Below are 27195 nucleotides of genomic sequence, written 5' to 3'. Positions count from 1 at the left end.
TTTTCCTGAGAAAACAAAAAGTAGTGTCCAAATTCACCCCGTACTTCCGGGTGATTTCGGACGCACATGCATTTTAAACCGCTGTCCGAAGTTTCAAAGCGTATTAGGTGATTTCGGATATAAATAGTCCTTTATTTCAATTCATTGTTCTTTTTGCTTTAATTTTGTGATATTTAAGTGTTCTGAGGGTGTCCAAAATATGACTAGCTGGTTAAAATCATTGTAATGATAAATGTAATGTGTTATTGTTCGATCTTTTTTTTTTCTGACAAGGTAGATGTAAAGTTTTCTGATCGAAATTGAAATATTAATAGTTAAAAACTGTACAGAGATCGTACTGAGAAATCTTAATAATTTTTCTTACAAACGATACAAATCTCAGAGCAAAAAAAGGTCGATACAATGAACATGTAGTTGTCACGGCCTATAAATCTAAAATACGTTTTCTTTGAAAATAAACATTCCTTTCTTCTCAACTTTGACTGGAAGTATTTTCGAAATTTGCTCTTTAGTTATTGTATCCTCAGCAGGGATGTTAGGGAACACAAACACTTTTCTGCTGTTTTTATATGGGCGCAAGTATTTGGCATCCACATCTCTTGAACAAATATTTTAGGCCAGGCCAAAATGCTGCCTATGAGGGCTATTTTGTTTTCAAGGTCCGATTGGTCACGAAATAAAACAGCAGTACAAATTTGACACTTTTCTATTAGTAACACTTATTGATACATCACAGCTATTTTTCAACATAGTCGCCTCGCAGATTGAGACATTTGTCGTAGCGTGGTACCAACTTGTCAATGCCCTCTTGATAGAACGTCGCCTCCTGCGCCTGTAACCATCTTTGTACACCGGTCTGCAGCGCCTCGTCAGTGTCAAAACGCTGTCCTCCTAGCCAGCGTTTCATGTGAGCAAAGAGGTGAAAATCTGATGGAGCCAGGTCCGGACTGTATGCTGGGTGATCGAAAATGTCCCACTGGAAACGCTGCAGGAGGTTCGTGGTGGCAGCTGCAGTGTGCGGCCGAGCATTGTCATGGAGGAGGACAATGCCTGATGACAACATCCCTCTCCGCTTATTCTGAATTGCCCGTCGTAGACGTTGAATAGTCGCACAGTATGTGGCTGCAGTGATGGTGGAACCACGTTCCATGAATTCCACCAACAGAACTCCTTTCCGGTCCCAGAACACAGTAGCCATACACTTTCTGTTGGAGAATGTTCGCTTGAATTTCTTTGGCTTACTTCGGGGAGTGCGAATGCATCCACTGTTTGGATTGCTCTTTTGTTTCTTCCGTTTCAAAATGAACCCATGTCTCGTCCCCTGTGACAATTTTGTTCAAAAAATCCGGTCCTTTATCACGGTAGCGCTGGAGAAACGCTAAAGCGGCGCCCATTCGCTGTGTTTTGTGACGGTCGGACAGCATCTTCGGAACCCATCTCGCACAAAGTTTGCAGTACTGAAGTGTCTCACTCACAATTGTGTAGAGAGCTGACCTGGAAATTTCAGGAAACGAAGCACTCAACACAGAAATTGTGAACCGACCATTTTCTCGAATTGCCTGATCCACACTCTGAACAAGATCATCGGTTGACACACGCTTCCTTCCCTGGCCGCCTGCATCATGGACGTCTGTACGCCCTGCTGTAAAGTTCCTGCACCATTGTCGCACTTTGCTGTCGCTCATGCACGTTTCACCATACACACGACTTATTCGGCAATGAATTTCGGCTGCATTGCACCCCTCAGCCTGAAGAAATCGAATTACACCACGCACTTCACACTTGGCGGGCGAAGCGATCGTTGTAACCATGTTTACGAGCGTGCTGCACGTTCACTACTGACGGGACTGAGGTGAGGCGCATAACGGTCATTTCAGAGACGTTGCGCAACACATCTGCGCAGCGGTTCATCATATATTCGCGGGCGTTTGACTGTCGCGACCGATCGGACCTTGAAAAAAAAAATAGCCCTCGTATATGCTCTTTGTTCCTCAACTTGTATTTATAATCTGCAACAAGGAAAGCCTCTTCTTGCAACACCAGAATGTTATTACATTCATTGTGTGCTTCATCACATTCATTTTCACTGCTGCTGCCAGCGCCATCACTTGTTTCTGCACTGCTTTCATCTCGGCGGAAGTCAGGGCCAAAAATCAACTTCCCAGGAAGAACGTTTTATTTGCGGCGGCAGCGGTGGGAAGTAGCAGGTTATGTTGGGTTGGAGCACGGCCGGAGGGTGACGAGCTTCCTTGAGCATTTTCTTCTTCCTCATTTAGCATGGGTTGTCTTCCCATTTTTTGGATGTACATTCCGCACTTTATTTTGTAGGGTGGACCAAGGCATACCATAGAAATCAAATGCTTTCCTATAAGATAACTTGCCACTTTTAACCCTCCGTTAAACGCGCGCTCTGTTGTAACACCACTACACGCGCGCAGACTGACAGTCCACGATTGTTTGTAAGATTGCATTCCTTTCATTTCAATTATTTTTTCAAGAATTCCTTATTTCTCTCTTTTGTCAATCTATCTTACATCGTAATTACTTTATTTGATTTTATTTATATTGATAAATGTGTATACAATCTACATTTACAAGAACATTTCAGTCCTTTAAATAAATTAGAAGTTATCAACTGCAAATCACAGGACTTAGTAAAAATAATGGTAAATTATCAATAATTAATTATTAATTTACTCCTTGGAATAAAATTACAATCGTTACATTCTATTAATTGATGTATATCGCACGGAAGAAGTCACGACTGTATATAGGATAATATATTATGTTTATTTCCACCTATTCAATACAATATAAGATGTTGGCATTTATGTTGAAACATTTTTCAGATGAGACATGTTTTGCCTCATACTGTGAGGCATCTTCAGTCATTATCAAAAAACCATATTATTTTACCAGGCATCTGGTTAAAGATATTCTAAAATGTCTTTGATGATTATAAGAGAGATAAGATTTACTTTTGTTATAAACATGTTCATGAAATAACTAAAAAACTAATATAGTGATAAAAACATATGTAGTTCTTTGTTGAATAGGACTTCGATGGATTGTACTATAGTAAAAAAGGTGGCTTGAAGCCGTAGTCATTAATAGATGTCTAATACATAGTGGAAGGCATATGAAATCAGTTCAATGAGAATATATAATACAATCAAAAGATACATAAAAACAGGCAGATTCATAAGCAGTACATTTAAAAATGGAGGCGTCATGTGACTATAAATGTCAGTTGTTGGCTTAAAGCCGTAGTCAATGTTTGAAGAATAGGTCAAATAACTGCTAATATATGGTAAAAAGATATAAGTCAAAATATAAAGCTTAGTATAAAAATATGAAGGAAAAACATTACAATTGCTTGACAAAAGTTACTTGACGTTAGCGTGCATTTGTCCGTGATATTTATTGGTCAACAGTTCATAGGTTATTTTAGATTTATTCGGCAAGATTGCGTTGACAAGAAGTTCACCAGATGTTTATAGTTGGCCTAATTTGTATTAAGTTGTCAAGAAAGTTGCAGAGATGATGATGGGCTGAAATTCTCAACGTTGGTATGGTTTTTTGCTGTGAAGGTTGGCGAACTGTTGTTTGCTTCTTCGATGACAATATATTTTATAAAAAACGTTGATTGTGATCATTTATACTATTGAAGAGTATTATGGAAGTTTGATGGGGCTGTTGAATTATTGTTGTTATAGATTGGTTCTATGGCGTTGTAGGCCCGTTTAACATGCTGTGTGAGGCGCCAACATCTTATATTGTATTGAATAGGTGGAAATAAACATAATATATTATCCTATGTACAGTTTATGAAACTTTCAATACGGACGAAAAATGATTTTCATGACTTGTAATAAGAATTCACGACGTCGTGATGTTCTTGTCATGGAGTAAGTGCATTTCATTTCATCCACCTTATCAATGCCCGACTTCGTGTCATTATAGAAGGTAATCATTGAGGGTTTTGATCCATCTGAATCATCATAAATATAATGGTCTTCATGGAAAGTAGAGAGAACCAATAAAACTTTGTATTTTCTTGACTTGTATGACACAAGGGTATATACAGCGATTTGTGCATGTAGCATTTCGTAGGTAAAGAACAATTGCAGAGCTTGAACTGGCGTCTCAGTACTCTTGGCAACTCCTACTACTCAAGTGTTTTATAATATTATGTTCAGGTTGCCTGACCCTTCTATTAGAGGCTGATGATTCCACTCGATCTCGTCCTTTCCAACATACATTTCATGCTGCTCACTTTCAGTCACATCCTCTTCACACATGGACTGTTCGCTCTGAGAATTATGATCACTGTCATCACTTGCACCAACTTCGTCGTCCAGCCCCTGCTCGATTTGATCCATAACTCTCGGAATGAACTCCTTGGAAAGAGGACGCAAAATCATTATTCACAGCTCATTTTGTAATACCGTGTTTATCCCACTGTAAATAATCACAAGTAGAAAATATATCAAAATGAGCCCACTACTCCACTTGTGGGTAATAAAAGTATATAATTTTACAATAAATAGTAACGGAAGAATGGATGACTTACCAAAAGAGTGAGTAAGATTAACAACTCACCAATACACGCCTGCGGACTCTGCAGTTGACAAAATAAACTTCTATAATCAACAGCTCGGCGTTTACTCAGACATTCTCTTGCCGTCACGGCCTTTGTATTGTTGCAGAAGGAAGCTTCTAAACGGCAGCCCGTTCTGCCTTGCATTTTCGGCCTATGATACTAAAGAATAATAAATTGCGGACTCTCACTCCGCGGCGTGTGTAACGGAGGGTTAATATCACGTGCGGATTTTTCTAATCATTTTGGTTCATAATTACCCCTCGAAGCAGTTTCTTTCTGTCTCTTATAATTTCTAGGCATTGTCCAAAATCACCCAGGCTGCTTTCAATTTTCAGTAAAATGTGCGTAAAACACTATTTTTCACTAAATCACACCAAAATTCCACAGCAATCATTTATAAACACTTCAAACAGTTGATCTCACTAAGAACCGTAATTATAATGCATGAACTTTCAACAATGCCAGTGCACACGGGAAATTTTCCAAAGTATGAAGTCGATTCATAATAAAAAGCACAGAACGCGGGAAACATAACCTCAAGGTCAAACTAAAACGCGCGCGGAAGTGCAAAGCACCGGCGGCTCGTTGCTATGCGACAAAATAGGCAAATCTACCATTCTGTCCGAAATCACCTCTGTGTCTGAAATCGCCCTGTTTGACGGTACCATAGCACTCGGTCCACAACCATTACATATTACCAGGACCTACTGAATTCCATGAGTCTATAATCATACTAAATTTTTTTTAACAACACAGAGCACCTCATTTGTACTTTTATTTCAGACTTTTTAGCATGTTTAGTGTACTTTTATTACTCACCTACGTCACACGTAATATTTCATTTTCATTTGCAATATTTTGAGCGCCATAGCCCTTGCCTAATTCAACCACACTTCATATTGTAAATTATGTTGTAAATTTATATATTCATAAGATTCTTACTGCTTAGAAACATGTTTTAAGATTTCGCCAGATGTTGCGTATGTTTAATATGGCTGATGATGAGCCCGAGTAGGGTTGAAACTAGTTCCATGTAATGTAAATAACATTGTAAATACTACTTAGTATTCAGTAGGTGGAAAACTCTCCTGTGCATTATTTATATGTTAGAACATAAGATTCCTAACTCAAGAATAGGTTCTCACGACAGTTTCACCACAATGTTAAAATAATCGTAAAAGAATAAAATATACCTGAGACAGACAGGCGTCTCTTGCAGTGGTAATAATTAATTATGAAGGAATGTGGACGATTACTATCAAATAATAAACTTAAATATAGGATGGCTGGTTTATTTACCGAAACATAAGACGTGCTATCGTTGGAGGACACAATGTAGCCTACATTGTTTAAGATAACATGACAAGAATGGCAGTCTTTAGTAACAACAGTTGCATATCTAAACAATGACCTTTAAAATGACAACATATCCGTAATTACAGTTGCATTTACAAATATTTAATCGTTAGTCCATTTGAAATTTCATATAGTCTAACATTGACTTAATCATAAATAATAAATCTTCAAATGAATATTTAAGTATCTTGAAAATGATTTAAAACATTGCCATAAATGGTGGTTTAAATATCACCTTAATCATTGATTTAATACATGTCACCATGATATAAGTTAATCTGGATTGTACTTGACAATAACATGATTGAATTTGAATATAAATTGGTCCAAATGAGTTTGCGTTGGTTGATTCTAGTCTCCTTTACCCGCGGTTCTAAGAGAAATACTTACATTGGCCAGTATTCGTCTTCAGGTTATATAATTCAATGGCAGCAACATAAAGATACCCATAAAATATGAAAGAGATTTTCCCTTTCTCAAACAACATACTCAATCCAATGCAGAAATAAATAATGTGAGATTAAAGATCAATTCGAAGAACATAAACGAATGTGGTACCATCAAGTAAAGAATAAATTATCTCAACATACTGATAAAATGAGAAGAATGTGGCATCATCCTAGAATGGATAAAGTACATCCCACAATATGACAATGTAGCCACACTGGATCAATTCTGGATTACTCTTCGACGAAAGGCTGAAATAAAATCTTATTCACAAACGAAGGCTAAGAACGATCATAGTCCATTTTTCGATGAAATTGAGTTAGCAGTGGGATCGTGTAGCTGAATACAGACAGAAAGCAAGATAAGATCCTCCAGTCCAAGAAAGATCACAGTCTTGCAGTAATTAACGTCAAAAGATATGGGGTAACGGCTAATAGCGATCAAGGTCCAGGCGCTGCCGAGCAATACCAATCAGTCCATATGGCTCCCCTCCACTCCGCCATTATGACGCACAGCGTTAGCTGGTCAGTTCACAAAATACCGCTGGAATAGTAGCGTCAAGCTCAGTGTTTTCTTTGTTTATTGTACTTTGCTGTCGTACATAATAATTATGTTGAGTGATATTAGTGACACAGACAATGAACAGGCAAATAGTGAACAACATAGTGCAAAGAAAAGAAAAAAAAGACAGGCAAGATGAGTGATGTTATGAAGAAATTACGTGCTATAACACGAGACTAGAGAAGACTCTAAGTGTTCCCGGTTCAAGTGCTTCGAAATAATTTCTTCCGAAGAACGGAAACGTATCATCTCCCATTTCAGTGAACTGGGGGACTATAATGCCCAGCGTCAATATTTGAGTGGACTTGTTGCTGTTACTGTTCCTGTTCAGCGGCGGCGCAACCGGAAGGATGAATGTGAGGCAAGTTTCCATAGCTCCTCTTACTGTTATCGTGTTAGGGCACGTGTAGTTGACACACTACAAGATGTTAGTGTTTGCTAAAAGGCATTTTTATCTCTGCATGATATTTCTAATCGTCACGCTCAAACTATTAAGAAACATTTGACACAATATTGTGAAACTAAAACAGATGGCTGAGGAAAACATAGCAACAGACGTAATAAATTATCCAGTGAAACACAATCTAAAGTTACAGGTTTCATCAGATCACTTCGAGGTAGAAAATCCCACTGTTCCTTACAAGATACTTCTCGACTGTACCTGTCTGAGGAACTAGTTGTAGCCAAACTTCAGAGGATGTATAATGAGTCCAACAAGGACAACCAAGTAGGTTATACAATGTTCCATGAAATTTTTGTGGGTAATTTTTGACAACTTTTGGTTACCCACAAAAAGACTCATGCAGTACTTGTGATATGAATAAAGCGACGATTTCAGTGTTGGCAGCAAATGTAGCTACTTGACAGGATGAAGAAACTAAACAATCATTGTGTAGCAAAATGAAAAATAAAGAGAAAAAAAACAGGAAAATCCCTTGGTGCAAAGTGAAAAGTTTTACTTGGTGAAAAGGAAGTACAGGAAGGCGTCAAGGAAGCGTGTAGAACTGGAGGATATAACAATGGACTTTCAGAGATTTCATTCAATATTCATGTTTTGTCAGACTCAACATCAGTTTTTTTTTACACGTATGATAAGAGTATTGCTAGAAAGGGGCCGAAGATTTATGTTCAATGTTGGATCACTATGTTAACAATGTGCTTAAGACATTTAGTAATTTTTTTGTGATTCTTGCTCCGGCCAAAACAAAATTACGCGGTTTTGCGCTTCTTGCATTACACTGCTCACAGGAAAAAGCATTTTGACAGTGTGAAAGATGTGTTCCTGATATGCGGTCATTCGTTTATGGAGAGTGACAAGGATATGAGCCTTGTTAATCAAAAATCTTACACTGAAACACCAGATGACTGGAGGGATATGCTTAAAAACAGTCGAATCAAACCTCCACCTTTCAAAGTAATCGACTGCGCTACTGAAGTCAGCTTTCAAGCTTGGACTGAGTTTCTTTCAGGGATGTACATTCCGAAATGCCCTGTGCATACCAGACCAATGAGAGTAATGAAAATTGACATAAAACATCCAGTGTTCATTTTTCACAAGAGTAATTATTGTGGATGTTGCAACCAAATTGTTGTGGTTCCTAAGAGAGACGCAAAGAAAAAGACGAGAAGTACGGATCCTGGTTAACTGAAGAATTTGTACAGTGGACCATTACCAATCAAGTCTAAAAAGTTGAAGGACTTCATACATTTAACACGGTTTTTGGTCAATCTTGATGCTCAGGCATTTTACTAGGCACTAGTTTCTGACAATGTGCAGGGAGAAAATGACAGTGATGTGGAGTTTGTGAACGATCCCCCCCTGTGTTTAATGGGCAAAAGAGATCAATGCCCTGTATTTGTTAATAATAAAATCCTTTTTTTCTTTTCATTTCATTGTACATTTCACTATTTCATTTTCGTAATGCCTAATATAATAGGTTATGCTTCGCAGTGAGTTCAATTATGATGTTCCTCTCAACATTATAATATTAGATAATCAACTTGAAAGACAAAATTTCAGTTTCTGAAAAATAAACAGAATGTGACTATGATCGTTCTTAGCCGTCACTCTTCAAACATAATATTACAGTACTACTGTTGGTGGTTACTGGATCAGTTCTAGTCAGATTCTCATGAAAATACATCTGTAATAAATAACAAGAACAGAACTCGGTATACAGCTTTTAATATTCATTGATTAATGTAGAAGATTGCTACATTCTATTACCTTTCTTATTTCATTGTTACAAGCGATCTATTCATCTCTATACTCAAAGACTCTATTCAACAAATACCTCTTATAATATTTCAATGCAATATAGCACGTAACTTAAATAACACGTTGATTCAGTACCTCGTAAACACGTAGACCTTCAAAATACATAGATTCAATAACTCGTTGACCTAAGATACAAAGATTCAATAATATGTAGCTAACACTGTCCTCGATTCTCCTCTAAAATAAAAGTTACCGTACAAATCTGCTGAATCTGCTGAATACTCTGAAATAGAATTGCTACTCTCTACTCAGCAATAATAGTACAAATTATTACACTCGATGCATAATCAGTGTTTCGAAGATCTTAATTTACCTGACCCATTTAACACTGAAATTAATATTACTGAAGACTAACATCCAGAAATTCAAATAATTTAGGTCTAGATACATGATCAACATTAAATGTGGCTTGAAATTGTTAGTTGAAAATATACTATGTCCTACGGTACCTTGATTTATTTGAAGATATAATATCAATTTCATCTTCCAAATATTCTTTCTGTTCTGCCGATTGTAAATGATACATACACAAGAATCAAAATAAAGAAAATAACCTGAAAGAGAATTCTTATTAACGAACATAAAGGTAAGGACTTATCTTGTGTAGAGCCGCCTCTGCCGGGATCTGGTGAAGTATTACAGTTCATCTTGGTATTGTCCTGGTGCCTCACATATTAATTTATCTTGATGTAACACACACTAAAGAAAATACACATCTTGAATGTCGCGCACTGTAACATAAATAGTATACATTATTCTTGGCAAAGCATGCATAAATTACAATTAATAAAATCAATATTTATACGATCAAGAAATTGTAATTCCAATCTTGAAATTATCACAGCAAACTGTTCAGATTAATATTAAATTCCATACAACAGAATACTGGTCTCGTCTGTCGTGAAAATCGGTAATGATCTTCAGCGTGAAATGTGGTGATAATAATGGTAAATAAATGCTCAGCTTATACGATTGCTTCCTTCCAGGCAAGAGAGTGAGTGAGAGTTGTTAACAATGGGCAATGTAAGCTTGCTGCATCTGTACGACTTCAGATGTATCCCACTTTAAATGTTGCGTTTCCATACTCAGTTTTGTTAATTATCCATCTCGTTACTACCTTATAAATCATGCCGTGAATTTAGAAATATTGCTCCATTTTTACAATTTTATAATTAATTCTTTCATTAAAATAAATTACTATATTGAAATGTCGTCGTTCCGTCGTATTCCAAAGATAATTATAGATGCAGATTTCATTCTCTGTGAAGCAAAGATGGTTATTATCAGTGTCGATATAAGGAAAATGTCACAATATGTAGAACCTGTCATCAAAATATGTGAAGGCACAGTCGGGCTGAGTAGCTTGGTCGGCAGAGAGCTGGGTTTCTGAGCTCACATTGACAGGTTCGATCCTGGCTCAGTCTTGTGCTCAAATACATCGGTAGATTTACTGGCACATTAAAGCACTCCTGCGGGACAAAATTCTGGCACCTTGACATCTCTGAAAACCATAAAATTAGTTAGTGGGACGTAAAATCAGTATGCCTTTATGACGACGAAGAGGCCAGTATCAACAGCTCCTTCATTCCTTTTTCCATATTCAAATGGTCCGATTACTTCTTGCTTTCCTTGTTTTCAGTTTCCCATTGTGCACGTAAGTCTCCCATTATAATCACTTCCACATCAGTTCTCTCCTTTTCTAGTTTCTCCAGGGATTCCTCAGTATCCTCCTCTTTGTTCTCTGTCTGTGGTGCGTACACTTCGTTCGTCATTCTCAGTCTAATTTTCATTATCCTGTTGCTGATATACTATGCCATATCCACATACTCCTCCAGCTGTTTTGAAATTATCAGGCCCACTATTTTTCACCTCTCGGTCACCACGCCAATGTAGTGTATATCCTTTCTTCATTTTCTTCTTTCTTCTTCCATTTAACTTCACTCAGCCCCATCATTTCTCTACCCTCTTTCTCCATAAAATTGACCTCTTCTTCTGCCTTTCCTGTCATGGTCATAAGGTTGATTATGCTTACCTTCATGATGTTGGCTACTAGTCATCCATTTTTCACAGTTTCCCCATTACCCAAGGAATTGTGCATCGCTTCCAGGGTACACCCTAGCATTTTCCGAGGCAAGCTCAGAAGTACCATACGCACATTTCTATTAAATAAAATCAAACTCGCATAAAGAAGATCCTACCTACACTAGGTGTAAATTGTAAATGGTTACTGGTTTGAACTCAATGCACATACACTGATGGGTTTTCTTGAAGAAAATGCACATGCAAAATATGCCAATACACCACAGCCTGTGCAGACATTAGTTTAATGTACATAATGCCTTCTATCTTTACTATATCCCTCTACAAGGAAATACACACTGTACTCAAGTTGTACCAAAGAATCTACTCCCAAGTTCTACGTAAAATAAATAAATGCTAGCGCTGAACATTTCTGATCAATACTATTTACAAGAATAATTTCCCCGTGGCATTAGTACTGCAAATAAAAAACTTAGTCTTGTCCTCTGGCCCTTGCTACAGCTAAATAGTCAGATCAAATTAGTATCTCAAGACTTAAATTCATATTTACAATATGTTAGACAAACTAGCTATCTCATCCTGTTTTAATCATTAAATGACTGCTTCTCTTTTCCTTTCTTGATCTGTCATCCTTCGCATTGCCTTGGTTGGGTCACTGGTTTGAACTCAATGTACATACACTGATGGTTTTTTTTTTGAAGAAAATACACATGCAAAATATGCCAATGCCACACCATTCTCCTCATGATCATCACACTAGTGCTGTATTCATCCATGACGTCCTTCTCCAAATCTTCCTTCAGATGCAGCCCACAAAAGACACGAGATATGACACGGTACAATTCCTTGACATGTCACGATGCGCACAATGATATTTAAACATCTACAGTATTTTTCACACAGTAATATACACTGTCATTGTATGCAGTACATCATTAGCTACAACACCATTCCACTGGTATTTAAAGAACAATCTGAGCATTTGATTTTCCTGTATTTTGTTATTGTCCTTGCTTTGACAGTTCTGTTATAACCTCATTGTTTCATTTCACGGATACTATAAAGTACCTATTACTGGTACGCTTTGCCCCAACAACAATTTATGCCCTCCAGTGGAATTGTTAGTTTTATCATCGCAAATGCTTTTTTTTTTAAAAATAATGAATAACTCCCTTACTCTACGATAATATTCAATCCCAGCAGATTAAGTCTTTCCATTTTAGTAATATCACATTACAGAAATGCTCAATAGTTATTAGAGCATTAATTAACACATTCTTGCAGATAAACTTCACAACACATCCGAACCATTCCGGCTTCACAGGACAAAGTGCCCAATAGTCTAACATACATGAATTAATATGTTCTCCCAGAATAACTTCGCAACATGTTTGAACCATCCCAGTTTCACATTAAGAGTGTCTGCAGCGTGGCTTCCTTCTGTCCCAACAGCATAGCCTAGGGATTCCTCTCGCTCATTTTATTTTTTCATTCCACTTCAAGCAAATTAAGACGTTTGAATCCACAAAATAGATAATATCCTTTGCTTGATTTTATAACACATTGATTGTCTTTCTTTTTCACCAGTAAAACATGTATTACATAGATAATTCTGTTTTTGTAATTCCAAATCACTGTGGTAAAATACATTCGCTAACTTACCTACTGGGCTGTGATTCGCCTATTCAAATGTCATACTGAAAATTCAAAGCTCTCCATTCTTGGCCATTTTCATGCTTCTCTGTCTTTTGAATGGAAATTTCTAGAGGAAGTGATGTTGCGACTACATTCGCTTCCTGGCACGTTGGCTATTACAGGCTTGAACATGCTGACTCTATTGTACCATGCTGGCAAACCAAGTGCAGTCTTCACTTCCATAATCTCATTTATCCTTTCTTATAAATCAGTGGCAATGAACCAGTAGGGTTCAGTAGATATATGTAAGTGATATTCTATTAAAGTATCTAGTTGTTTGTTTTTTTTTTTTTTTTTCTTTTTTTTCCGTCACTCCGACAGATAGGTCTTATGGCGACGATGGGATAGGAAAGGCCTAGGAATGGGAAGGAAGTGGACGTGGCCTTAATTAAGGTACAGCCTAGTGTGAAAATGGGAAAACACGGAAAACCATCTTCAGGGCTGCCGACAGTGGGGTTCGAACCCACTATCTCCCAATTACTGGATACTGGCCGCACTTAAGCAACTGCAGCTATTGAGTTCAGTATTATTAAAGTATCAACATTACTACAATCTTCATTTCAGTGACTACAGTTCACTACAATACCATTGTCTGCCGTCTATCCCTCACCATTGTTGAGATATTTTTGTAGCCTCTCACAATCCTGTAACTTGCAGTATTTCTCAATACAGTAGAACATCTTCATCTGTGATTCCAGTTCTTTACTAATATAAATAAAGGTCCAATCCCCCTCTCAATCATTACATTATCTCATAATGTCATATGATGTTGGCATGTAAAAGATCTCTGGTGACACATTTGGTGTTTACCCGACAAAATTCATTAAATCTCAGACGTAGACGTCCAAGCGAGTTTCGTATTTTATACCCGTGCTTACTTCTGAGCTCAAGTTGGTGAGTTCAATCCCAGCTCACTCTGGTGGTATTTGAAGGTGCTCAAATATGCTATATTCATATCAGTAGATATACTGGCAAGTGAAAGAACTCATGTGGGACAAAATTCTGGTACTTTGACACTTCCAAAAATCATAAAAGTTGTTAGTGGGATGCAAAACCAACAACATTGTATACTTGCTTGGTTACATTACTATTTTCTCTTCTCTTTCGCTTGCTTGACTGTGATCTCTGTATTCTGCCTTTGTATGACAGTCGGTTACTGAGAATATAATTATCTGCTTAACATTTATGTAGACTTTTGATCAAAATTTGTGTGGTTTGTTTATAGGCTGAAATGCGAGAGCGAGAAGAAAAGAAAAAACGGAAGGAAGTAGAAGAGGAGGAGAGGTTGAAGTCTGAAGAAAGATCTAAACTAGAAAGAGAGAAAGAACTAGAAGAGGAACGGAAAGCATTGGAAGAAAAGGAACGCAAGGAACAGGAAGAGTACATGAAAATGAAAGAGATGTTCAGTGTGGAAGAAGAAGGCTTTGATGAAGGAGGAAATTCAGACTCGGAGGAGAACCTATTGCAGGAATTTGTATCTTATATAAAGGTAAGAGTTTATAGACTTCTTAAAAAGTATTTGTGTCTTATATAAAGGTGAGAGTTTTTGTAGTCTTCTGTTTAATTTACAAAGTACATTGCTGCAGTAGGAGGTAAAAATATCAACAAAGCTTATAAACAAAAGTATTCATGGTACAAAAATGTCCACTTCATTGTATATACAAAAGTTCTGTTGTATAAGTGTCCAATATACCGAGTTTTTTTTTTAGCGTATCGCTCTTAGTGCCGCGATAGTATGAGGACATGTTTGGTTCACCATTTCTGTAGCTGCATTTTCATGATACGCCGCATGGGGGTGAGCTACATGTACTGCTGTGTGAGGGTGTTGCCTATGGGTGTAGGTGAAATTGTATGGGCTTAGGAGTGGGAAGGAAGCGACCATGCCTTGCAAAAGGTACTATCCCGGCATTTGCCTGGAGTTGAAATAGGAAACCACAGAAAACCATTTCAGGGATCGTTGAGAGGGTGGGGATTCACTCACCTGTCTCCCAAGTACTGCAGAGCTAGCAGCTATAACTGGCTGAATTGCAACACACTGAGCTAACCTGTTAATTCCAGTATACAGAAATGTTCAATATTTGTACATGTCCAGTTCATCCTTTATTTTTTACTCCATCCCTTGATAGTCCTCTTCGTCTTAAGACTCTCTCTACATTTTTATCTCTAGAATGGACGCAAGTGGACATTTTGACCACTGTTGTGTACTGATATATATATCTAGCATCCAGGATATGTGAAACCTGTTAATGTTCAATAATTTTAAAACAACGTAGTTATCCATTGGGATATATTGTATACAGACCAATGCATTGTTAAATATTACTAATTGTTCATATTCTCTCGCTTCTAATGGATAACAGTGAAATATTTTGGCAGAATGCCTGTGTGAAAACTTAAGATAAAAATAAGTCTCTATTTGTTTACAGATCTATTCAAGCACTTGATAAGCAATTTATGCAAGTGACTACCTTATGCGAACATTTTCCACAGACTACTTCGTTGCACAAAGAACATGCGTCAGAGGTTTTGTTTTGTTTCCAATTGGAGTTCACTAGACATTGTCGTCACTTACGACTGGCACATTGGACCTTATTCTGAGGCTCAGGCTGAAGTGTAGGGAGTTCAATCAACTGGGATCTTGCCTTCACAAAATCAGACCTTAGTATTACTTGAAGAATATAATATATCGAAAGATTCTCTGTCTCGTAACTTCCCTGTAGACTATCCATAAATTAACGCACCATACGGGAGATGGGTAGATAGAATCACGAATGAAGAGATACTGAATCGAATTGGTAAGAGGAGATTGATTTGGCTAAATTTGACCAGAAAAAGAGATAGAATGATAGGGCACATCTTAAGACACCCAGGTCTTGAATAGTTGGTTTTTGAGGGAAGTGTAGGTGGTAAGAATGGTAGGGGTAGACCGAGGTATGAATACGACAAGCAGATTAGAACAGATACAGGATGTAGTAGTTATGCAGAAATGAAAAATTTAGCACAGGATAGGGTGGCATGGAGAACTGTATCAAACCAATTTCTTTGCAATAATTTAAGAAAAGGCTAGGAAAACAACAGATAGGGAATCTGCCACCTGGGCGACTGCCCTAAGTGCAGATCAGTAGTGATTGATTGATTGATTGATTGATTGATTGATTGATTGATTGATTGATTGATTGATTGATTGATTGATTGATTGATTGATTGATTGATTGATTGATTGATTGATTGACCAGTCTATGGACTGATGACTCAAACAACAACTTAAGTTCAGTTATAAAATTCAATAATACTAGGGAGCTTCTTGTTATCTTCACTGACTTGAACGTTCTGGTGTAGAGTGCTTAGCAGAAGCACATTCTTGTTCACTTTTCCATGATATACTGTGAGAGTACTGTGATCTTCCTTTTGAAGTACAACAGTCTCGTACAAATTCATGCGTGGTGCTTTTATTGACTCCAGGATTTCCTTCCTCACTCGATTGATTGTTCCAAGAATACTAGTTTTCTTTTTCTCCTTCAGTCTCTCAGCCAACTTTACCGATGTACGGAAGTTATCAGCGATCACGTCCTTTCATAAGGTATGGACTCATAAGTTTCATGACAATATTTTCAGGCAGTGACTCATTGGCATGTTGCATTTTGTCTTTCCCAAGATAAGGAAACCCATTGCACACATACTTAGAATCAACGTCTACCAGTAGCCAGAATTTTATGCCAAATTTATCTGGCTTGTTGGCTATGTACTGCGTGAACCTGCACTGAGCTTTGCTGGGGAAGAGTTGTTCATCAGCTGTAACATTCGCTCCTGGTTTATAGCCAAAACCAAAAACCAAACCCCATGGTACAACAGCCCCGAAGGACCTTGGCCTACCAAGTGACCGCTGCTCAGCCCAAAGGCCTACATATTATGAGGTGTCATGTGGTCAGCATGACGAATCCTGTGGGCAGTTATTCTTGGCTTTCTAGACTGGGGCCGCTATCTCACCGGCGACTAGCTCCTCAATTTTAATCACGTAGGCTGAGTGGACCTCGAACCAGCCCTCAGATGCAGGTAAAAATCCCTGACCTGGCCGGGATAGAACCCGGGGCCTCCGGGTAAGAGGCAGGCACGCTATCCCTACACCGTGGGGCCGGCTCCTGGTTTGTAGCACGTATAACAATTCTCAATAAATCTACTCCAAATAGCAGTCACCAAAGCAAATTCATCTGTCTGCAAACGAGTGGATCTAGTTTTATGGAGTTCAAAGCGCAAATACCGTAGTATTTCTTTGAACCTGTTTCTTGCCATTGTGTTAGTGAAAACAGGGGGAGCCCATAAAGATGACCACATATGATCTATGGCAAGACCATTAAGTTTATAAGCTCCACGTGTGTATAACAAAGAAATAAAAGCATCTAATTCTTCCAAAGAAATAGACCAATTATTATCCATTGTTTGTCTACAAGCTTCGGTCTCTGTGCACATCTTTATATGCTTCAACATGGATGTGTCAATGAATAAATGCCAGGCACTTACCTTGCTATTAGTCTCTACATTGTGATTAGCGTGAGAAGTAGGCCCTGCTGCCTCTTTCAGTACATTCTGCGCAGCCATGCTTCCAGGAGAATTCCTACTACTGTCGATAACAGTCCAAATAGTTGTTCCATCCTTACCAAATAACTGATCCCGTGGTGCAAATGAAGGAGACTTACTAGTTCATGACCTCTCCCACCTCGCCGCCTTCCTCTTCGAACAGGTTGCCCGCCGCTAAGAGATCGTCCTCTGCTGCAAGATTGATGACGGCTGGTTGAAGGAGTAACTCTATATATTGTAGATATGAAGTCCGCTGTGTGCATATTTTCATTAGTCAAATCACTGTCACTATCTGATATATTGCCACACTGTTGAGGTATAAAGTCCTCATCGTCACTCGTTACGCCTATGTCTGATAATGGAAATATTTATTGCATCACCATGAATTACTTTGTCTTTTTGTCTTTTACAGCTGTTTGCTTCAGGTTATACCAGTCCCATTGTTGTAAAACATCATTGACATATTCTTGCCTTAATAGTTTGACTTTTCACATTTTTTCAACTGTACACAACTTTGTTGTTGTTGTTGTTTGTTTTTACAATGAAGCCAGAGTTTATACAGTCATTTTGAGTTGGGCAGGTCAGTAGAATTAACGCCAGGAAAGAAAGCTGCAATACTTGCTTATTCATCTGTTGGTCTCAGCACCAGAAAGGTTTTAATCAATCTACGATTTCAAGATTACTGAAAAAATACAGGGGAAAAGGAAATGTTGATTGCGAGAAAGGAAGAGGTCGATAAAGGACATATACTGCCAAACAGGACAGGGTATTGAAAAGGCTTTCGCTCAACGATCGTTGCCTTTCATCAGCTGAACTAAAGTGAGACTAGGAAGAAATGTGGGACATCTCAGTAATCAGTAGAACTGTATGAAATAGACTACTGGAAGCTGGACTCCCAGCCTGTCATCCTAGAAAGAAGCCTTTATTGACCAAGACAATGCGACAACAGTGGCAAAAACGGGCAAAAGCACCTGCGACATGGACACAGAGATGTGGAATAGAGTATTTTCAGGCGAGTCCAAATTTAATTTTCATGGCTTAGATGGAAAACTGTTTGTGGGAAGGTGAAGAATTCTTGCTATCATGTGTAACACGTACAGTCAAACACCTTGCCACAGAGCTTTGAAGGTGAGTCCTATGATTAATATTTGTACCAAGCACGAAGCAGATGACTTTCATGGTTAATTATCACGTATTTCTACATTTCAGGTAAAATCCTTCCTTAGACAAAATGGGATTTGAGTATTAAAGTGGCCTGGAAATAGCCCAGATCTCAGTCCTATTGAGAATAGTTGGGAGGTTATGGGAAATGCTATCTGCAAAAATAGAAGCCACAGAATAAACGGGAACTGTTAGAGACCCTTGTGCTTGTGTGGTTTCATAAACTGAGTGAGGAATACATTAAAAAGTTAATTCTTTAATTCTTTCAATGCCTTCACGATGCCAAGAGGTAATTAAGGCGTGCGGTGGAACAACAAAGTATTAAATGGCAACAGTGTATTCCTATGAGACAATTGTGTATTTACAAACACTAAAATCGATCAGTGTTATGTTACAACATTAATATGTAGTGTTTCTTTCAACATTAGTATTCATATTTCAGAAGATCAAACAGAATAGCTGACATATCCACTTACATCCGTTTCTCAAGAAAGTATTAAATTTTTAAAAAAGGCCTTTTTATAGAAACAAAAATTAAGAATAAAATAAAATAGACAAAAATTATTGCATATATTCATTTCTGTTAGAAATAGAGAGGAATCAGGCCAATTTAGCTCAGTTATTCAGTGATTATAACAAAAGGTGTTAATTATGAAAGGTGATGCAATAGATATTTCCACCACTGATCTTTGTCACCTGATTCGCCTTCTCCTAGCTTTTCAAGTTCTGTCAATAATTGAACAGGGGTAATTTTTTGCCGCAGAGCCATTATTACGCACTATAAGTACACAAGGGACAGGCACTAACTTGTCCACTCGCGACCACTGCTAGAGGCATACTATTTAGTTACATCATGCGCTTCTATAGCACCACTTGTAAATATATCACAGGAAGCAAGCAGTGAGCAAAATAGAGCTCTCCGTATCCTCTTACGTATTGCGGACAATATTGTTGTTCCCTTATCATCTATGAATGTAATTTTTGGCGTGAATATGCATAACCCTAAAAGATTAAAAATCACAAAAGCACAACCTCGTGCGTAAAAAAAAATACGAGCGTGGAAATACCTTGAAATTGGCTAAAAGTCAAAAGGTAAAACATAACCTTCAGTACAACTTGATTTCCTCACACAGCACGAGACTACCTTAGGGCCAGTATCTTACTCTCAGGAGGGTGACAGACCCTCGGAACCGTAAGTCTCAATTCACATGCATTACCAAGGCACCCAAAACAAATACATATGACATCTACCATATTTACAGTATTTACAAATACGGGTGGACAGATATGACAAGGCTCGATACCGAATTTAGAAATCTTGCTCAGTCCACAAGACCCCATAATCGAGTAGACTCAGTAAATAAATTTAGAAGGCACGGTGTTTCCAAAACTGATGAAAATAAATAACTGTGAAAATTAAAATTACAACAGTAATTAAGGGTTGCTGAAGATATTTTACCAAACTGTAACACCTGCAGTTTACCATCAAATTTCACAACAAATTTAGAATAACTGAAAAACAAATCTTAATGACCTGTGATGCAACAAAACAGATTTAACTGAAATAAATAGCTCGGGATAATGGTATGGAAACCATTTGAAGAAAATCCTCCTAGCTCATAGTTCACAACAGTTAATGGACAGTATCCTACATCTAGCCATCTGATACCTAGGAAAAAAGATTGCCAAAGCATTTCACATTAGATGTACGCCGGACTTCAAATATATGTCGTGAGCACAGGTGCACATCCATAACCCATCAAAGTTTGCCATTATGGTCTCAGCATTGCCTGGTCTATAATATGGTGATCATTGTGTCACCCTATGAGACCATCCAAGTCCTCTTCGAACCCTCCCTAGCAAATATAGGAATACGCGGGATAATAAAAATAAATGAGAAGGAAATAGAAAATTGCACGATAGGAAAGCTCAACAGAAGATCTAGGAAAGTTTTTGAAGAGATTCAGAGACCTCAAAATCTATCTGCTTTAACAATTTAGCAACTGACTAGGAACGCCCTAAGTAATGTCATACTCAGAATCGAACCAAGGTACAGTAGAAGACCGAAATACACTCAGATACATGTAATGTTGCAAGGTTGACGACCAGAAATTTAGACAACACTGAGCCAAAATGCAACATTACAGAAAATGTTAAACACATACGGGTATGATCCATAATGCCAAATGAAATGTACTTACACAACAGGCAACAAGAAACAAAATTTGTAATTCAGAAAATAATTTACCAAAACACAAAATTTGCCAAACAAAATAAACATTTAAAAAATTGTCAAAAGAATTACAAAGTTTAACCCACAATTTGTTACTCAAAATTTACCAGAATACATTTTTGAAAATCTAGTGAAACTCCATGCTGGACACTTACTAACATGTACATGATAACCAGGATGATCATTAAATTTGAAATTACAAAATCTGGAAGAAGAACAAGAAGAATGACACGAGTTAATTTTAAGATGGAATGGTGCACACAACTCGAAGTTGGTCAAGCAGTCAGCTGTCTTCCACAGATATGTACATCAACTGTTTGAAAAATAAGCACGAAGTCGCACGGGAAGATACACGACTTAGCACGATTCAAAGACATAACCTAAAGCAACAGGTGATCACGCAGATGTTACAATCAAAACACATGAATCGAGAAAACTTTAAATTAATGAACACATATTGAAATTTATCACAGAAGACTCTCAGAACATGGCACATGCAATGTGATGATTTACTGTATCTTTAAAATATTCACTCAGTTAGCAGAAGGCTTACCACAGACACAACTTTTCAACACAAAATTGACAACAAACTGAAAAAGAATATCACGAATAGTGACTTACCATTTCCTCCAATGTTCAGGTAATTACAGGTTAAAAACAGGTTGATTCCACATCACGGACAGAATGCCAAACACATTCACATGCCTTATACGGAGATAATAGCAAACTCCCTCAGGATGTGAATATTGAGCGCGATCAAACATCATGGATAAACAGAGATTAGGAATGCACACACAGTAATTACATCCTTTAAAAGGAAAAATGACATCAGTTAAATTACACTTTTCGCAGTTACAGCAATGTGACTGAAACAACTTGAGACATCATGAAAAGTAGGGAGAAAATTTTTACAAGATTTTAACTTGAAATTATTAAGGTTAGCTCAGAGGCAATCACCGTCAACCTCTCTTTCGTTCACAACCACCCTTTGCTACCAAAATGTTATCTCATTTACAGGTTACATTTTAAAAAATATTTAAAATACAATGATAATAATAATAATAATAATAATAATAATAATAATAATAAAAAACTTACAGATTAAAAACAATAAAACCTTTCAGAATTCAAACAACGTTCACGGCCTGAAAATTGCTTAAAGCATAAACAAACAGGTTGACAATCATAACAGCTAAGAAGGGACATGGGAAGCGGCATGGAAATCCCTAAGAGGGTGGATGGTTACTTTTGCGTTGTGGGGAAAGAAACGTGGATGGTAATTACCCTCAAAAATTTGAATGAAGTGACCTAACAAAACAGCGATTAAAATTGATGAACAAAATCAAAACCAAACAGCAATATGAAATAAACAACCTCATTTACAAATGAAGGTAAATTTGCAGATCCTCGTTACAAATGATGTCAATTTCAAATTATTTTGAGAAAGGAAAATAGACATAACATAATAACATAAGTGAGATTCAGCAAGGGGCTTGACCAGGTATTAACACAGCAAAGAAAGGGTGGGAGATTTAAAAAAAACTTAACACAGAGGAGCCAAAACCTAGTATTCTCACCTAAAACACTTCCAGCAAGAAACATCATTTTTCGGGACGTGAGTTAAGCAACACTGAACTACCGGAGGCAAATCTGAGCAAAGGTTATGACATCTTAATTACAATTTTTCTTTCAATAAAAGGAAAAGGGAATTGCCTCCAAATACAAAAGGTTGCTACTTAGCTGAACAGCTAAGTCATATCGATGATTAAATGGTGAATGTGAATACCGAGGGTAAACTCTTAAGAAGTTATCACCGAGCTCGATAGCTGCAGTCGCTTAAGTGCGGCCAGTATCCAGTATTTGGGAGATAGTAGGTTCGAACCCCACTGTCGACAGTCCTGAAGATGGTTTTCCGTAGTTTCCCATTTTCACACCAGGCAAATGCTGGGGCTGTACCTTAATTAAGGCCACGGCTGCTTCCTTCCCACTCCCAGCCCTTCCCTGTCCCATCGTCGCCAAAAGACCTATCTGTGTCGGTGCGACGTAAAGCAACTAACTTAAGAAGTTATTGTATTAATGAAAACCACCTTTCCAATACATGGCAGTCCTTTGTATTTAGGATAAAACCATTAATAGATATTATAATTAGAACATTTTTCGCTCATGCTTCGTGAGCATCATCAGCTAGAAATAAATCCAAGTTTCACCTACGAGATCAGTAGTTCCCCATTTGAAGCCCAATAATAATAACATTTGAAATACAATGCGAGGGAGTCTCATAAAGTTTTTTACACCGATCCAGGCAACGTCTTATCCATCTGTACAGTTCGTTTTTCAACCAATACATGTGATTTCAACACACCCCATCACGTTTAATCTATGAAACAAGATCATAGTCCATTACACGAGCTCACTCCTAATGTGAAAAACTGTTTTTAATTACAAGCAGTCTAATGCCATTGAGCGAAGATTATTATGATCATTGATTTATAGGAACAATCACTCACAGCAAATTATTGTAGCATCTTCATGTCTTTCATTTCACTTACATTTTAAGCAATTTTAATGGTCAATATTTGTTTTAATAGACATAATGTAATCTTACTGATTATCTTTAAATTGTTAAAATTTGTTTTTAATCAATGTATTATTAGACATTTTTACATTATATATACCGGGATCAGGGCCCTGATCTACCTTGGATTAAGTTATTTCTAGGTGATGATGCTCATGAAGCATGAGCAAAACGTGTCCTAATTATAAAATCTATTAATGGTTTTATCCTAAATACAAAGGATTGTCATGTATTAGAAAGGTGGTTTTTATTAATATAATAACTTCTTATTCTGAAATCCAATACGGTTTTATAATGAAATTCATTACTTACAAGGTAAACTCTTATGCGAAAGAAAAATTTACATTTAAGTTAGATTAAGTCCAAATAACAAGAAGAAGTAGTGTTTACCCCAAGGTAGGTATCCCATGACGGAACAGAAGCCAAAGCGTGTCCGCCCTCTAGGCTGATCAGTAGCAAAAAACGTGGTAGAGAGCTTCGCTCCCACAAAGGAGCGAAGAGCAGGAAATGGTGCAACTCCCAAGGTGACCAATCATAACTCTGAATATACTCGCGACTTTCACATTCACCAATAAAACACTTTTATTCTTACCAATAGGAATGCTTTTCGAGATATGTCTTTTGATGTAACGGGAAACTACTGGAAATATTCTTCTAAAAACGGCACGTGTAGGTACACGCTGTTTCACAAGTAAACTATTAAAGCTTGCAAATACCAGTTACAACAAAACTTTCACATATTAATCATGACAATTTTGTACATCCACAGCTACCAAATAATTTAAATGCCAAATTTCTTCAAACATAATTCCAATTATAAATACATTTTTTTTTTCACAGTTCCAAAATGATAAAATAATTAATATTTTTTTGGAACAATAGATCGATTTTTCAAATCAAAAAGTCCAATTCTCAAATGTCCAAATAATTAGATATTTTATACAGTATAATTAATTTCTTTTAGAACAATAGATGAGTTTTTCAAAATACAGTGAAGAAAATTTGATGACTTCCCCACAGCTGTCCCTATTCCAGTTAAAATAATAATACTTCTGGGCTACTAAATATAATGATTCATGCTTTAAACAGGATACTTCAGTGAAATCATATCTGCTTACATTGTAGGCCAATGATTTGTGGATGAATATAACAATCAAGAAGAAATCCATGTTAAACCCCAGCAGGCATGGTGAATATTGTTTAGAGCATACATAACAGGACTTCCTTGATAAATTAAACAAATATGCGATAATTGAGAAAGGCTGTACACAGCAAAACTTGTTTAATGTAACACAGGCAAGGAATAATATAATACACACTGCAAAAATCACATGCTAGTTCTACTTGAAAGTCATAGTTGTGGTCTTTTTAGCTTCCTGGAAAAAGTCTTTAGAAAATATTTTGTCATATCAGGGACCAAAACTCCTGGTCTTCAAAATAGAAATAGACTCCAGAGATTCATTGGGCATGGATGATCTGAACTCTGTTCTATTTTTCTTCACAAGTCTGAAAACACGTTCACATTCGGCATGGCTATGGGGGTATGGTGAGAATAGAGAACATTGCTCTAGAAATTCTGTTAACTTAATAAGTCCATCGGTTCCACGAATTCTTGATATTTGTGCCCAACTGGAATCACTTGCAGCATCTTTATTTGCAGCCAAATTATCATCTACCTGAAGATCTTTGAACTGCCTCTGAAGCTCATTCACCACCTCATCTGTAGTTTCATTCTCTTCCTTGCATAACATGATAGGAAGAAAAAACGAATGGAAGAAAGCTGTGCATCTTCAATTTCGTCTAACCTAACAACTTGGAACACGCTTTAACACATCATCCTTGAGTGGAAACTTGTTGATATAGTCACAGGCAGTACAAACGAAAAGGGATTTATCTGCATGTTGGAGTTCATTCACTGTGTTCGAAGTCTGAATGCCAATAACTGAGTCATCATCACTTATTTGATTTTGAATCAAGTTGTACTCAACTTCAAGCAGTAAGGAGCTCTTGACAATTTTGGCCTTAACAAACTTGGTGAACAACTGCTTTAGCAAATCCATTAGAAGTTCTGATAAAAAGTGAACTTGTAGGGAAGAAGTCTGAGAAGGGCAACATTGAATTTGTCAAATGCAGTAATAGTCACATGAAGGAATGTGCAAAAGGCCTTGTTCAAGTTTGAGGACAGGAACATAAACAATTTTTCCTCACATGTTGTAGCAGAAGTGTTACTTTTTAGGATGGGTTTGTCACATTTGGAAGAATATGCTATTTTTTTTAAGGGCATGTGTAGTAGCAGAATCAAGAATTCTCTTTTTCTGATACTCTTTGGATCCACTTTGATCAACTCTAGGTATTCTGAAAGATGTCAAGCTTGTGGAAATATTTTGGATACATAATAATACTTCCTCCTTGAAGAAAGAAAGAAGTGGATCCCACTGGTCCAATAGTCTATCCAGACATCTGCCTAAAGATAATTACCTAGTACATACATGCTTCAAAATTTTCTTTGCCTCTTTATGGTGCAAGTTCTGAAATTTCTGACACTCTTCTCTAAGAAATAAAATATATCAACAAGGATCTCATCCACTTCAAGTGGTAATCTTCCAGCACCTTTTCAGCTGCTAGATTAATCAGGTAGCAAATGCAACCTATGATGGCAATACCTGGTTGAACTTCCTTCAGAACTGCTGAAACACTTTTTTTGTGTCCTGTTACAACAGGAGCATTGTCAGAGCAGAAAGCCACACAGTTTTCAATTGTTATGTTATGAGAATTCTGTTGTGATAACATCAGGTTACCTATGTTTCGCCCTGTTGAGTCGCCATCTTACGCTGGTATGGATAGCACAGTGCTCACTACTTTTTCCTGCAGAATATCATAGAATGTAACAACAATAGAATACAACTTAGCATTCGTATCATTGCTTCCATCCATTGCCAAAGAAAATGGTCTGTTCTGAAAACACTTAACAACTTAAGGTGATGCATTTTTTGCCATTTTATTTACAATGCTTGTCATTTTCATGTGATCATAGGTATATTTCTTTGCAACTTTTGATGTGGGAAACATCATCTTAAATAAAGCATCAGCATGATCAGCCACACTTAGGGGCACATCGTGTTCCACCAAAAAGGAAGTAAACAGACACTCGGCCCTAATTACCTCTCTCTCAGCGTTTCCAGACTTGGCAAATGAGGTGTTGATTTTCTTGTTATCTTCCTTCAGTTTAACATAACTTACGTGTTTATCGCACTTCGCATGATTAAATCATTTCTTCGACCATGTGCAATATTAATATCACACCCACATACCATGTAAAAGGCATATTTTTCTCCCTTTCTTGATTTTAGTATGCACAGAAAATTAACAGAATATGATTCTTTAAATATTTGGAAGCACTGTTTCTTGTTGGATTGATTTGTGAATCCTACAATAGGAATATAGCGTATGAAAATGTCCGAGAACAAATGTCTACTGAAACGATGATATAGATGTTGATTCCCATAGGGAACCTGAAATATTTGTCCCGAAGTATCTACTGAAACATCGCAAGGAACCTGGATCACTGAACGTCACATAAAATTATAACAAACACTCTAGGCAGTCAAACATTTCATTAAAACATGTCAAAGTACACAAAGTCTTGAACCATTAAATGAACACGACGCCAA

The 27195-nt window shown here is 37.2% G+C and overlaps 1 protein-coding gene across 1 annotated transcript in view; it reads left to right on the top strand.

Annotated features, from left to right (window-relative positions):
* Nucleotides 1-27195, top strand: part of Ddrgk1 (DDRGK domain containing 1) — a 157991-nt gene that overhangs the window by 119748 nt on the left and 11048 nt on the right. Inside the window, exon 4 of the mRNA XM_067142387.2 lies at nucleotides 14206-14469. Coding sequence (XP_066998488.1) covers nucleotides 14206-14469 — 264 coding nt within the window. The remainder of the gene's footprint in view (nucleotides 1-14205; nucleotides 14470-27195) is intronic.

This window comes from Anabrus simplex, chromosome 1, assembly GCF_040414725.1.
Source record: "Anabrus simplex isolate iqAnaSimp1 chromosome 1, ASM4041472v1, whole genome shotgun sequence".
Taxonomy (NCBI): Eukaryota; Metazoa; Arthropoda; class Insecta; order Orthoptera; family Tettigoniidae; genus Anabrus; species Anabrus simplex.
Note: the sequence above shows the minus strand (reverse complement) of the source record. Positions and strands in the feature narration are given on the sequence as shown.